Source organism: Poecilia formosa, unplaced genomic scaffold, assembly GCF_000485575.1.
Source record: "Poecilia formosa unplaced genomic scaffold, Poecilia_formosa-5.1.2 Scaffold61, whole genome shotgun sequence".
Classification (NCBI taxonomy): domain Eukaryota; kingdom Metazoa; phylum Chordata; class Actinopteri; order Cyprinodontiformes; family Poeciliidae; genus Poecilia; species Poecilia formosa.
Window position 1 is genome coordinate 1,135,537 of NW_006800000.1, and position 14,728 is coordinate 1,150,264.

General features: G+C 38.6%; 1 protein-coding gene across 2 annotated transcripts in view; it reads left to right on the forward strand.

The window, feature by feature from the left end:
- LOC103139440 (SRY-box transcription factor 6) overlaps nt 1-14,728 on the forward strand; it is a 94,688-nt gene that overhangs the window by 13,274 nt on the left and 66,686 nt on the right. For both annotated transcript variants that reach the window (XM_007554063.2, XM_016672470.1), the window contains exon 3: nt 9,960-10,049. In XM_007554063.2, coding sequence (XP_007554125.2) covers nt 9,960-10,049 — 90 coding nt within the window. The remainder of the gene's footprint in view (nt 1-9,959; nt 10,050-14,728) is intronic.

The window sequence follows — 14,728 nt, forward strand, 5'->3', positions numbered from 1 at the left end:
GAGTCGACATGTTTCTACTCGTGAAGTGCTGATCCCCCTCATCAGCATCGGCTTAAAATCCAGGGGTAATGTCTACTTTTCCTTTCTAGTAAACTAAACACACTCGTCTTTCAGTTTCAGTAGCATATTTGCATAATAATGGCCATGTTAAAAAAATAGCAATATGTCATAGGTATCATCTTTCTTAAAAAAATAAGAAATTGTATTTTACTAACAGTAATCACATTTGCTCTGCCTCACTTTAATCACAATAACTCTTCCTTTCATTTTAGATTTAAAATAACTGTTTTGCAACCCAAACAGAAACTTAAAAAAAAAAGAAGAAGAAGCAGAGGGATCAGGGACTGGAAAGTTCATTTTGTCATCCAAGCATTTAATGATCCTAGTTCTTAAAAGTGACCTTGCAGGTTAGAAAGCAGAGCAGCACAGCAGCTCCTTCCAGCTGCACACATGGCATCCATCGGGGGCACAATCACGCACAGTCCCAACACCTCAGGCTCGGACATATGTTGAGTTTTATTTCATTCTTCTGACATTAATCCTATTCACCAGCTGTTCTGCCAGCTGCCACTCTCCGGCTTAAGGGGAGATTGCAGTTTTGGGGGCTCTGAGTACTGGTTTATCTTGGCTCCTCGTCTTCTGCTCACAAAGTTTTGATTGAGTGAGGTTCTTTTTTTTTTTTGCACTACTATCACCTGTATCCAGCTTCCTACCTTACAATTCCTCTCTTTTCAAGTGATGTGAGGCAGCAGCTTGTTGACATTTAAAGGTATTCAAAGAATAGTTATGCTAAAAGAAAGAAACATAAGTTTCCCTGCTAGAAGAAGATGCCTTAAGATCACCTGCTTGTTCATTCTTTCTTCTCAGAAAGCCACTGTAAGGACCCGCAGCACTGGAACCGGCTTATAGCACCGTCATCTAGCAGCATTTCAGTGGGATTAGCCTGGACATGGCCTCGGCCTGTACAGTTATGATTATTGACATATTGGGTCTGACATATTTCACATTTATGTGCATTGTCTGGAAGCATACTCAAGTGTTCTCAATGTCATTTCTGCTGAAGTACAGCGGGGCAGCCTGCGAGCAAGGGCCGCAATGAATTGATCATTGCTCACTGCTCACTTTAATAATTCAAGGCTGATTGCCACAGAGTGCCGCAGTAAAATGGATTGGGAGAGGTCACATGCTGCTTGGCTCAGGAGGTGAAGCCTCTAGGGGATGCTTAATTCATATATGCTTGATGGACACGTGTCCTATTTAGAAAGGTCAGGGTGCTGTGTGCACAGACGGCGTCTCGCAACGGACAGGTCAACCCTGTAGGATTAACATGTTGGTCAGTGAAGATCGAGGCGAGGGGGACGGGAAAAGTTTCTTCACATGGAAGCCAGTTCGCTTACCCTTGCATAAAATCTATGACCCTTAAAAAAATTATTTGTTCATTCCTACTGTATTTGTTTTTGCAGAAAATAGTTCCACTTTGGGCCGGCCTGATGCATTAGCAGATTGTTGTTGCTCGGCTCTGAGATAGCAAAACTTTTCCTGCTAGCTGTTACTGTTTGTAAATAGATCAGAGAGAAATAACTATTATTATGATCTCGGATTTTATTGTCACCGACAAGAATGTGATGCAACTCCTTTTAAATCTTCTTTTTAGCTAAATGTTTTAGTTTACCTCCCGGTTAGCAAACTTAAACGTATTCATTCTGTTTGAGATAAAAAAGATTAAAATGTTGTTGTTTTTTTAGTATACTTAAATGTTTTTTGACTGTAATGTTAAATAGTGCAATTCTTCTCATTTAAATATATTGTTGTAAAAACACTTTATATTTTTTCTATTTATTAAAAATAGAAACTTGGACTTTTGTTTTTCACTAAGATGTTAAAGTCAGAACAAGCAACTCAAAAATATTTCCATATCGTAAAGTTCTTCAAGTTAACAACTTGCATAAAAAGAAGAGAAAAATGAGGCATATCCTTATCTACTGACTATCAATAAAGGAACAAGGCAATAAATAAATAAATGATTAAAGTTAGCATTTAATTTTAAATAATCTTTATTTACTGGTCTGCTTGTGAAGAAAAGTACATACATTTCAATAAATTTTTGATTCATCAATTATCTGAAAAACAATTTGTGTCAAATAAAGAATGCAAAAATGATTAGGCAGAGAAAGGACCTCAAGTAAATCCTGCCTCGGATCTTAAACAATCTCAGGCCACATCTGCGTGTAGCTGTGTCAAACTCTTCAGTTCACTTTGTATCCACCACTTAAATACATCAACAAAGAAATAGAGGCAACTATAAAAAAAAAAAAAGTAGAATAAAATAAATATCCACTAGAAGCAAATGTTTCCAATCATGAAAGAAACAGACTAAGTATTTAAAGTCCAAACTACTTTGTACTTAACTATTAATCCAATCTTAGCCTTCAGCAAAGCTTTCCCAAAGCCTCAAATGCTTGTTTATGAAAGGACCTCCGACTTAGAAAAAAAAAAAAGGACAATCTTTTGCTGACCCCTAACCCGTTTAAGAGGCTAACAACTGATTTTGGCTCAGATACAGGAAAGAAGGTTGGACCTAGCAGTGACGAACATCAGGAAAGCTGTAACAGAGGGAACATGTTCCCTCTCTGATGAAGCACGTCTTAACTGCAGCGCATTTTTAGACACTGTTTACACGACCAGACAGGACAGACTAAAGGTGACTAACAGAAATGTTCACCAAGTGGAATAATGATTAGGTGTCAGTTAAAGAAAGCCCTCCGCCAGGTGCAGGCGCTCTGCTTGTACAGTGACACCAAAGCAAAAAAGCTGGACTTCCTTATTTATGCATGCCAGCACCGGTAATTACACGTAAAAAAAAAAAAAAAAAAAAAAGCTGGAATTATTTAACTGCCCCAAAGAAGTCTCTTGGAAATGGAGGAGGTTATTACAACTGTTGACAACGAGCAAAGGTAATTGCCTAAAAATGAGCGACAGCGCTGTGTTATGCTCTAAATTTTTTTTCTCCCCTCTCCCCTATCTGAAGCTCCCTCTTTAGAGTTCGTATTGTGCGGCATCACCCGGCTGTGTAACCTATTGCGTTCCGATTGCTCCCATGCAATTAGTGCCCTTTTTGTCCTCACTTCAATAACAGCGTGATTATGGAGACTTCAGGAGTATTTGCAGCATCCAACAGCTGTTGTCTCGGGGACTACCGGCTGAATGACAAAAACATGTTTTCTCTCAGGATTTCACTTCCCTGCCTGCCTCTTGTAATTATTATGTTTTATTTGGTTTGATGACGGGGTCTTGTTTTTAGTGTGCCTGTGATTAAGATATTCAAAGGACTCCTTGGAGTGTGTCACAGTCATTTTCTTTCGTTTTCTTCTTCTTCTTTTTTTTTTTTTTTTTATCAATCTCGACTTTTGATTTGTTTCCCTCGGAGCTCAGATTGGATGAGGAATCAGAAGTTAACCTGTCATTGTCTCACTAAGAGACCGACTGTTTTATTTTATTTTTTTACTTTAATTTTGGGATGGTTTTGTTAATGCCTGAAAGCTATGTACATGTGACCAAATGTAAGAATTAAAATTGTTGGTTTAATTTTGATAAAAATGGGTTAGGATCTGCAAGTAATTAGAGTTAGGCTAATCATGCTAATTTATTAACCATATAACATTTAAATAAATTAAATTGTGTATTTTTCCTTTTAAATATTAGTAAGTAGTGTCAAAAATAAGTATAACATCTCAACATTTCTGTTGACGTAAAGTATACACTGCGTGTCAATAGCAGCCCAAATAATTCACACACAAAGACATCAAAACAAATTACTCCATAAATTAAGTCATGTGCAGTAAAGTGGACTTAGACTTGCAAAAGGTGTTAAGAAGGATCAGTAACATTTCAGGAAAAGTAAGAAAGAGAGAGGGAAAGAGAAAGAGATTTTTTAATTTGATTCAAGTTGAGTGATGGACCAGATTATTCAAACAATTTTACTTCATCAGAAAGAAACTGACAGTTTCCTAGGCTGTGCATATGGGATAATTTTAAAATCAATCCTTATTTCTTCATCAGATTTTTATCAAGACCCAGTACATTTACCATTCATCTTTCCTTTAATTGTATGAAGATTTCCATTTTTCACATTGCTGAAACAAACAGCCCCACGTCATGGTGTTGCCACTTCCATTCTTCACAGCTGGCATGGTGTTTTGGTTGTGATGTGCAGGTCCTTCTCCAAACGTCCTCAACTGTTATTGCAGAGAACGATGTTGGTGTCATCTGACTATTTTCTCCCGCTCATTCACTTGTTCAATTGTTTTGCCACAAACTTTAAATGAACTTCAATATGTTCTCTCTTCAGAAATGGAGACTTATGTCAAAACCAATCATAGGTTTAAGTTTTTTATATATTTTTTAAACCAGATCAGGTCAAGAGATATAGCAGGGGATTTTAACTATATCACTCTATTTGCTTTTGCAATTTCTTCATGTGTGCAGTAAAATGGACCTTTTTTGCCTTTGTAATACCCCCTTTTTTACATAATGTTAAATTTTGACTTATTTAGAATGATTTCTTTGCATGTGTACAACCAGAATTGTTACCAACACATGGACACGTATGCTGCGCATAAATAGTGATATCACAGAACATATATCAAATATTTCCCAATATTTAATTGGGTAAGCATAAATTGCATTGTTTCAACAAATATATTTTGTGACTCTGATTTAAAATTTCCTTTTCTTTCATTTTCTGTTTTAATTGTTTGAATTGACAGCGACATGCGCAAATTGCAACAAATACTTTCTATTTAATTCTAATTCCCTTCCCTACGTTTCTCCTAATGCAAATTGCTCCCCCGTTTCGCTTGCTGTCCAATCTGCTTCATTGTGAGAGGAAGTTATTTTTATTGTCGGTGTCAGCTGATCATTGATTTCTTAATTACACGTTTTCCCTTGAGGCTGTGACAACTGATATACTGTACAAGGCCAATGGTGAAGGGGGAGTCTTTCAGTCTCTTATCCATGACTTATGGCTAAGTTGACTCTCTCAGATAGCTCTCTTTTCTCTGCCAATGGCTTTTCAACACAACAAACACTCAAACACAAGTATCATCTTTCTCCCAAGAGAACACAGAGACGCTCAGAATGTGGTGGCAGTCTGTGGAAACGCTTTCATTGCTGACAACCAAGAGCAATAAAACACCCTGCGCTGCATGTTGCAACAAACCATTTTCTTTCCTTTTTTTGATGCTTTGAGGTGGTTATGGTCATTGGAAACACGATGGTGTGTTTGTGTTGCATCAACAGATTTACTAAAGCTTTAAGAGATTGAAAGTATTGATAAGTGAAAATGGCAAAAAGCAATGCTGGAACGTTTCAGTAGCCCAAGTGCACAAACAGAGAAACTGTACTTCATAGGTCCAGTTCAGTCCACATAATTATTTAAAATGTAGCGCTTAATTAATTTTTGCTATAGATTTTAATTTGAAATCACAGATTAAATTTAATTTGGGACTATTTGCCATTTTGATGCATTCCCCAGTTTGAAATTTGACTAGTTTTTATTCTGATCATGTAAAAACATGACATACCAAAGGACTTAGTTCTATCTTCACTTCTTACTCATCAACATTTCCAAACAACTTGCTCTTGATTTTGGAAAAAAAAAAAAAAAAAAAAAAAAAAAATTGTCTTTCTTTCATGTTAATGAAAACAGATTGACAGCCACGTCAAAAAATAGACCTGTGTCTTTTCTCATAAATTTGGGCATATGACTATTTAACATCAAATTGAACAATACAAGCATATTCAAGTAAAAATAAATAAATAATAAAAACTGAAGAAAATACCTGTAAAATCTATAAAAAAAACAAAAAAAAAAAAACAGTACATCTCCAAATCTTTTTCTACATACAAAGGCTAATGGCAACTACTGTCACATGACATGCACATGATTACCTTACTAGTCAGGATTTAAATGGAGCTTTACCCTGTTTAAAATCTCACATACCTAGTTTGATGCGCTCCTGACTGTTGAAGTGAGAGTGAACATTTGCGGCAGCTTTTGAATCTGGTAAGAGAATCAGAGAAGTATTGGAGGAATCTAAAACTGACAATCCCTTTGTGTGGAATATAGTGTATAGGTGGAAGACATTCAAAATGACTGTTTTCATAACCAGTTCTGGCCATTCATGACAATTCACCTTGATAGCAGACCGCAAGATCTCAAAATGTCACTTCTCAAGTACTTTCAGTAAAGACTAGAGGAAAGGCTACTTATTCATAACCAAGGTGTCTTAACCTTTTTCTCATTTGCGATACAAGTTTTCTTAATATATTTGTGTTTAATGATTAAACCAATGTTCAACTTTGATATTTGTATATAGTTAAATTACTTTCTATTCTAGAGATAAACAAAAGAGATTAGACACTGACATGTGACTGTTTCTTTGGCATGACTTTATATCAAGTTAAAATTAATGACGTCTAAGAGACAAAACTGTGAGCAGATGTAGGATGAGACAGAAATCGATATGCAATGGGCAACTACTTTACCAGTATTTGTTCTGAAGAATTATAGAAAAGACTCCAACTAACCACTAGCTGTAGCTTTGCTTTCTGGCTTACAGTAACCGTGAAATAAGGAGTCCATGAGCTGCCAGGTTTGAAAAGGTGTGTTTATGTCACACATCAACTCAGAAGCATTCCATTGTTAAGATTTATGAGGTTCATTACCTTTGTTTGGAATACAGTTTAAAAAAATGGGAGAAATAGTCTAATCTTGCCAACTTATCTCAGCGTTAGGTGTCTAAGTTGCAGAGTCTGTTCACCCACATCGGCAAGATCACAGAGTGCCTGCATAGGAACGTTGTATACCAGAGATGGCACCTCTGATAGGAGGCGAGCATACTGAATTTGGCAGTGTTACATCAGGGACTGCTATTCACTTTCTTCTGAGTGCCATTTGGAAACTCAATAAAAAAAAAGGGTTCAGGGCATTTTTCCAGTTACATAGCACTGGCCCCAGTGAGGAGACAATGAGACCCAGACAGGCTTAGGACTCCAGAAGCCATTCCTCTCTCAATGGGAACATGTCTTGGACAGACACTCCAGTAGTTTTGTCTTGTATGTTGCTATCTGCACTAGCTGCAGAGCGGAGGGGGTCCATGCCAGGCGAGGGTCCGCAGGGACCGTTGGAATAGCTGGGGCTGGAGGAAGTTGGTCGAGGTCCAGTGGGGCGATCTGGGCTTGGTGACAAGCCAAGCTGTCTACTGCAGGGACGCTGGGAAAATGTAAATAAGAGTCTGATAAGGCCTATTGTTTTCATTCCATTCTCATCCCAGCTGAATGACCTGCTCCCCAGCCACAGAGTGTTTTATCTTGAGAGAGGGAGGGGAAAAAATGGAACGGGTGGGGGTGTGAGAGATTTAATAGCCCCCATAGGAAAATAAAAATAAACTCGCTGGACTCTTCTGTTGTTTGAGCTAATTCCTCAGATTGCGATGTCCTACTTTGAAATTTCACTTAAAACTTTAGGAAGATCAAGAAAACCTGTCAAAAATAATGATATTTGCTCAGGAGTCAGATGTGATGGTATTATCTGACATAAGCTGTTGTTCTCTGTCAAACCCAGTGTGGATCAACGTCTGACGTTCTCTGTCAGAATTTGACAGTAATAATTATGTTGCTATTGAACAGTATTTCCATTGGCATCACTGATTTCTCCTGAGAAAAGAGACATGCATTTTAACAACTGAAATAACTTTCCCTCTATTAATCTGAATTCTTGCAGGAAAATAGGCTGTGCAAGAACAATTTGAAAAAAGCCAGACTTCTGACTCACTTTTTTTTTTCTTTTTTTTTTTTTGTAAGCATGCTTGCGCAAAAGTTGTTCTGTTTTTTCCAAACCCCTTTTTTGGTTTCCTGTTTTTGTCTGCACCTAGTCGGACGGTGAAAGGTGTTTTGAGAGTTATTTTGTGGACTAATCTGGGAGTCATTATTCACCTCGCTCAGGTGGAAGCTCAGGGAGGACAGCAGTGCATTCCAGCTGTGGTCTCTCGCATTGGAGGACTTGACAGGTCGAGTCTGGTCCAGCGAAGGGGATGTAGGGAGCGAGGGAGCGGCGGTTCTCCCGGGAGGGAGGAAGCAGGGAGGGGGAGGACTGGAGTAGAATGGGAGCTGGCACCGTATTATCTCCAACTGTTGGTGCATTCCTTAATGATCAAGTGCTGGAGAAGCATCTGTTATGAGAGTGTGTGTGCATAGAGAGGGAGCATGTGTGTGTATACAACACATGCCTGATATGTTTGTTTAATTCTTCTTTATACAGCTTGAAAAATATGATTTTTCTTTTGTTTTGGGGGGGAGTCAAGCTCTGTTATGGTTCTGTCTGTGTTCGAGGGAGTTTGTTGTTCTGGGAGAGGAAGCTGTCTCACCCAGGGGTGACGGGCAGGGAAGAAGGGCTGATCTTTGCTACTCCCGCTGCCCTTAACCCCTGTTTTAAGATCTGTGATCTCTGTGCCACGCTGGGAGTTAACACACACAGAACACATAGGCTTTCCTCCCTCCCTCCCCCAGGGTCAAGGGGACAAACTGTGAGTTGGGAATTGGAAAGTCAATAAAGCAGAAGTAATGTTATAATGACCCTGACTTGAAGATGTCCCATTGACCCCCATCATACATGGAGGAAGTGGACAATCAAACAAAACGGCGACTCTGCTTGATCTCCCGAAAAGTCATCCTTAAACAAGGTCACGAGAACTGCTGACCCCCTGTTACTCCCCGTTCCTCTGAAGTCTGCGTGTTTGTCAGACGGAACCAAGACTGTTTGCTTTGTGGAAGCGGGCAAGAAATGTAACAGACAGATAAAAGGAAACAACAATTGTACACATCCTCAACTGAATAAATCTTCCCTGTGTTTGATGTCAAGAATGATAATGGTAGACCAGAAGAGTCCTGTATATTGCATGTGAAATTCCCCTGATTTAGCTTTCTTACTGCTTTTGGTTCGGGATTTTGTGCTGAACAAAAAAAATTTGGGGAAGGGGCGCGGGGAATTTCACACACACCTGGTAAAATGTTTGTTTTTGTTTTTTCTGACAAAAAAATCAAGACTATAATGAAGTATTTCAAAAATTTTCCTCATGTTTTATGCAATATATCCTGTATTATTCACATTACTTCACAAATAATTGACATCTTAAAGGGTTGTGGAGTCTTTTTAGACTCAGAAGTACTTTACAGTTACAAAACTGAAAACACGTCAGTTACGAAGCATCCTCAAAAAAAAAAAATTAAAAATAAATAAAATGTTCGCCTGACATGAATTGTTCATACTTGGAAAATAATTCTTAATATAATGGCATACTGGACTTGCATAGAGTCTAACTCTTAAGTTTGTCGAAGGAGTGGCTCCAAGTGGAGGGATGGAGCCTTGCTTGTGCTGCTGGTATTTGATGGGAACAGGCTGAACCCGGTACAGTGCAGAGATGGTGGAGGCCTGGGTCAGGCAGCCCAGTATGTTCTTTATCAGCTCCGCCAGCGACAGCATGGCAGATTGCAGCCATTCCTCCTCTGATTCATTGTGTCCTGGACAAATGTTAATTGTTTTCATCATTGGCAGCTATGTGAACGTTTGGACGTACCCAGTCTCACTCCTTGCCTCCCACTTAATGTGCGTCTCTGCCCTTACGCTATCACCACAATGCCGTGTTCCCTCCTCGCTCCACCCTTGGCTCGTCTTTTAACAGGCAGCTGCAGTCCTTTTAATGTTTCCCATCAAATAAAACACCATTATTTCATCTCATACCTTGACTTTACGGTTAGGAGAATAGATTTATAGCATCCACGGAGGTGTAAAGCAGAAGCTATGTCCTATATCCGTCCGTCTATTGTCGATATCCACTTATATGTCCAAATCACAAATGCTGAAAATGGTTTTCAAATGCTCTCTTTTCTTTTTGTTTCAGAATCTTCATGCATGGAGAAACTTCTTTCTAAAGACTGGAAAGAGAAGATGGACAGGCTCAACACCAGTGAGTTACTGGCAGAAGTTAAAGGTAGGAATCACCAAAGCAAAGCTATCTATTCAGCTTTCTTATGGTATTCTGTTTTATCAGAATACAACAACCGACATAAAAAGATGTGGTTGTCATGTGGCAAATTATAAAAAGGTTTGAGGGATAAAAATACTGTCGCTTATAACAGAAATGAAACTAAGGCTCTTGGCTGCCTTCATCACTGATGCCTCTTCTCCCTTACTTTTAGTTCAGATGCACAACTCTAGCCTATTTTGTAGGCTTCCTTAAAATTTCCGGCCCATTGCAAAAATCTGATCGTCAGCGCTTCAGCGTTACCCCCAAACACTGCACACCTACCCCAAAAACAAAAAAATAAAAAAAAAAAAAAGAGCCCTTCTTACTCTGCTCTGGTTTGTATAGAGGTTTTGTGCAATTCCTCTAACTGTTGAACGCCAAAGTGTGTTTCATGTAAACAGAGCACGGCTAAGCTGAAAGGAAAAGAGACGACAGTCAGATAGGAGAGGAGAGTAGACGGTACGGAGACCCGAACAGCCTTCTCCTCGCTGAACTCGTGTTACAGTGGAATGTCTCGACTATTAACCGTGAACGCCCTGTACGGCGTGCTGGGAGCACCGCAGCAGAGCAGCCAAGCACTCCCCCAAAATTTCTGTTTATGACAGGGTGAGCTGAAGGTGGGCTGAGGATGGGCAGGGCTCCTGCTTACTCCTTAGCACTGACTGTTACTGAACGCAGGCATGTTTATGTTGAACAGGAAAGCTGAAAACCAGCTGGGTGATAGCACCAGGCTGTCACTGGCTCCTGCCAGTGAGTTTCTGTGAACCACATTTTTTTTTGTTTAATTTTATTTTTCTAAGCAATAAATTTAGGTCACATTACTATCATTATTATTATTAATGGTAGTAGTAGTACTATCTCCATAGGTCTAATTAATCAGTTGCAAATATAATATGATTGCATGGTTATCAATTTCAAGCTTTGCAGCTTTTTTTTTATATTTCACACTAGACAAAATTTATATATTGCCCTATAAATAGCATGTTTTTTTTTTCTTATTTTTAACTGACCTTATTTATGGCAGATAAACTGATCATTTAATGAAATTTGAACTGTTTTGGAATCTTTAAGATAAATTGTGACAACTGTTCTATTAGCAATATATAAAAAGCAAAACACTTATTTCCCAAAATAAATTATTTAATCGTGTTCAACATTTTTTTATGGAGGTCGACAAATCTTTTCCTTGTGCCTTGGCAGATTTCTTATAATTTTTAATGATGCCAACCAAGCAAGAATTATGTTTGAGATGTGACTTTAAAGTACATCCACAGATGTGCCACAATTTATCTCAGATCAATTAACATGAACATATCAGAAAGAACTAGAAACACTTTCTAGCAAATATAAATAATTATGGAAATTCTAACTGACCTAAAACCAGTTAATGCCAGTGAGAAAAAAGTCTTTTTTTTTTCTTTTATGTAATTGTTTTGTTTCATATGTATTTTTGAAATATCTAATGAAAGTAAATTAGTCTAACTTTCCAAATCTAAAAGGACTTCCTCAGGTAATATGCACATGGGAAATGGAAACGTAAGGCTGTTGCTTAGCTTTAATAAATTACATTTTGTCCACTTGGTGAGAAATGCAAAATCAGCTGTGGAATGGTTAAATATTTGCTGGCAATAACCTTAATGAACTAAAGGGTAAATCATGGCTTGGTAAACTAGATTCATTGTGCCTGTGCTCGTGCACTGTATGCCAGGACAGATCAAAGAGCATGGTGTAAAATGTTTAAAATGATTTAGCCTTTTGAAATTTGGTGTTAAATTACAGGCAGGGCATTTGTGCTGTTTGATGAATGGGAATGGAAAGGTTACTTGGTGGTCTGGAAACAGGTAGGGAGCCTGATAATAAACACTATGGCCTCTGTGTGTTGATGAGTTATGGAGACAGTCTATACACCACAGTTACAAATATAAATGCTTCTCCTATCACAGAGGCAGCCTTAGATTTTTAATTAGCATGCCATTTCATATGACTGTAGACATTTCAAAGGGCTGCTTTGTGTTCACCCTTACAAATGTCTCTCTCTCTGCGTTTGATGTCTGCCTGATGTAAATACGGGCAATTAAAAAGAAGCCCAGGGTTGGAGATGCACAAGGTCTGCCTAATTAAAACACAAACAAAGGTACCAAGCAGAAAACACCTTATGATTAAGATCTAAAGTGTTAACGATGAATCACAGGTTCCATTAACTGCTAGGTTAAAATGAGTACAAAAGGCAAACATGCCTGTAGGTTTTAAAATAAACAGAAGATAGTAGGAAATAAAGGATAACATGCAAATAGAGAGCACAGTGCCCAGTGGCAGAGTGGCCTTGTATCTTTTTATGTAGATCGCTCTGTGATTCCTTGGCCTATTATTCAGGGCAAAATTTAAGCTTCCTCCTGACAATGTTCTATCAAAACCTTGAAAGCCACATAATTGTGTTCTTGCAAAAGCGTGCAATGGAATCTTGCTGGTGTGGAAACAGCTGTTTTGGTCCAGTTCCTAGAAGACAAAGCAAAAAAAGAAAATCAAATAGTGTGATAGAATTTGACCCCAGGCTTTTCTCAAGAAAAGAGAGATTCTTTCAGAACGGCTTTGTTCCAACATGCCCCAAATGCTTTATTCTGCTGAAGTGAACACGCACGTACAGTAAACAAACAATGCAGGACAATTGTATCAGCAGCATCAGAGATCGCTTTTTGAGCTCTGCTAACCCAACTATTTACCTCTTAGAGATGACAGAAGTATAATTATGGCTTATTGTTGTGTGGGTGTATCGCTGCATAAAGTGCTGGTTTTCATGCTATTTAGAGTCAGTGTAAAACAAGCAACATGATCCCATGCTTAAGGTAGATATGTAGGATTGTGCTACTGAGGGTTAATGATTTCAAATCTCCATGTGCCTTGTCTTGCGAGCTTCTGAAGCTTGGTATCAGTGCGGCCGTGCAAAGGAACGTTTGTGAGGGAGCATTAGTAGCGGATTTCTTTTCAACTGTTTGTTTTCATACCTTAGCTTAGCTGTCAATCTGCAGGAACGATGAAATCTTCTGAACAAAACCACAGAGGAAGAAAAGGGAGGCTGGCTGGAAGGGCTCCAAACCACACAAAATGATAATAGATGGCAAGGTGGATCGAGCGCTTGAAAAGAAGTAGGCCACGAAAAAGAGTTCAGATGTGGATACTCAGACGCAACATTTATATTTATAGAAATACATTACCCCCCCATTACGTGGAGCACAGTAGGACATTTATAATAAATAAGGCACATGCTGTGTTAAATGTATACAAATCTAGTGTTCAGTAGTAGATAAGTCCCCGTCTGTTCCAGGCTTAAGGTCCATACTCAACAGAGCTGTTTAAGTTTCCCTGCTGAGTGCCTGCTTACTGCCCTCACTTAAAAACAAACAAACAAAAAAAAAACAACGTAAACACACATTCTGCTCAGGCATGTAGACAAACTAAAGGGAAATTAGTAGCTGCAACTGTATTACAGTGTGAAACTGTAATAAGTTCATTCGAATTTGTAAAAAAAAAAAAAAAAAAAGAAAAAAAGAATGGAAGGGGAAATAAAAAAGCTCAATACAGTACGCTATAGCGTTGCAATGGCAGCTTGAATTCGGAAGCAGAAAAATCAAGGCTACTGCGCTGTCACAATCAATTTGAGGATGGTTTCTACATGACAGTGGTCGGGTGCGCGCAGACAGCCCTGCGGCGGGCAGATAAGTGGAAGCTCTTTAGGAGGAGAACAGAGGGCAGGGCAGGGTGGCTGCCGAGACGGATTTGATGCTGGCCCTACCTGCGCTGGCCACACTGCTGCTCAGCCAGAAAGGAGCCCACTGTGTGAACACAGAGCCTGCATTGTTGAGAAGTCTCACCTCAAAAACATGCACATACGCTGTAATTCTTCATGGATGCAGATGCACCTCAAACGTCAACTCACGTACGCCTTAGAAACATGTTTAATAAAGAATTATAGATTCCACATGGTGTGTTTATTTTATCTATGTAATCTATTGCATTTATATCTACTCAAATAGATGAAAAAAAAATACGCAAATAGCACAAAACTGTATCTGTCTAGTTGCTCCGGTCAAAAAAAAAAAAAAAAAAAAATAAAGGGAGGTTTTGTAGCTGTCTGCTGGAAAATTAGGTTCGTGGACCTTCAGAGTATTAAAACAACTGAAAAAAAAAAAAAAAAAAAAATGCCTCAGTTAGCATTTTCTCCACAACACTTCAGTCAACTGTTTGGCCTGTGCACTCAGGTGAAATATGAGCCACAGTAAATCATTATTCCTCAGGCCACATTTGCCAGATGAATGCATGGGAGTGTTAGACTGTGTGTTTTTCTCCTCTAATGAATTGAGGAATTTAGCTTGTGGCAATGGAGGTAAAGAGAAAAAAAAAAGGTAGTTCCATGCCTCTGTATGTTTGTATACATGTGTAACAGGGACAGAATTCAGTGGTTCGAGGCAGTTTGTTCACTTTGAGAGCCCTTTGGATCCTAACGTACCAGAAGATTTTACCGGCAATTTATACATGGATGGATGAATGGATGGATGGAAGGATGGATGAATAAATAATGTTATATATTTAGGTAATTATGCATTTTCTTTTCTGAAAACTGGAAAAATGCTTTCTCTTTTTGTGTC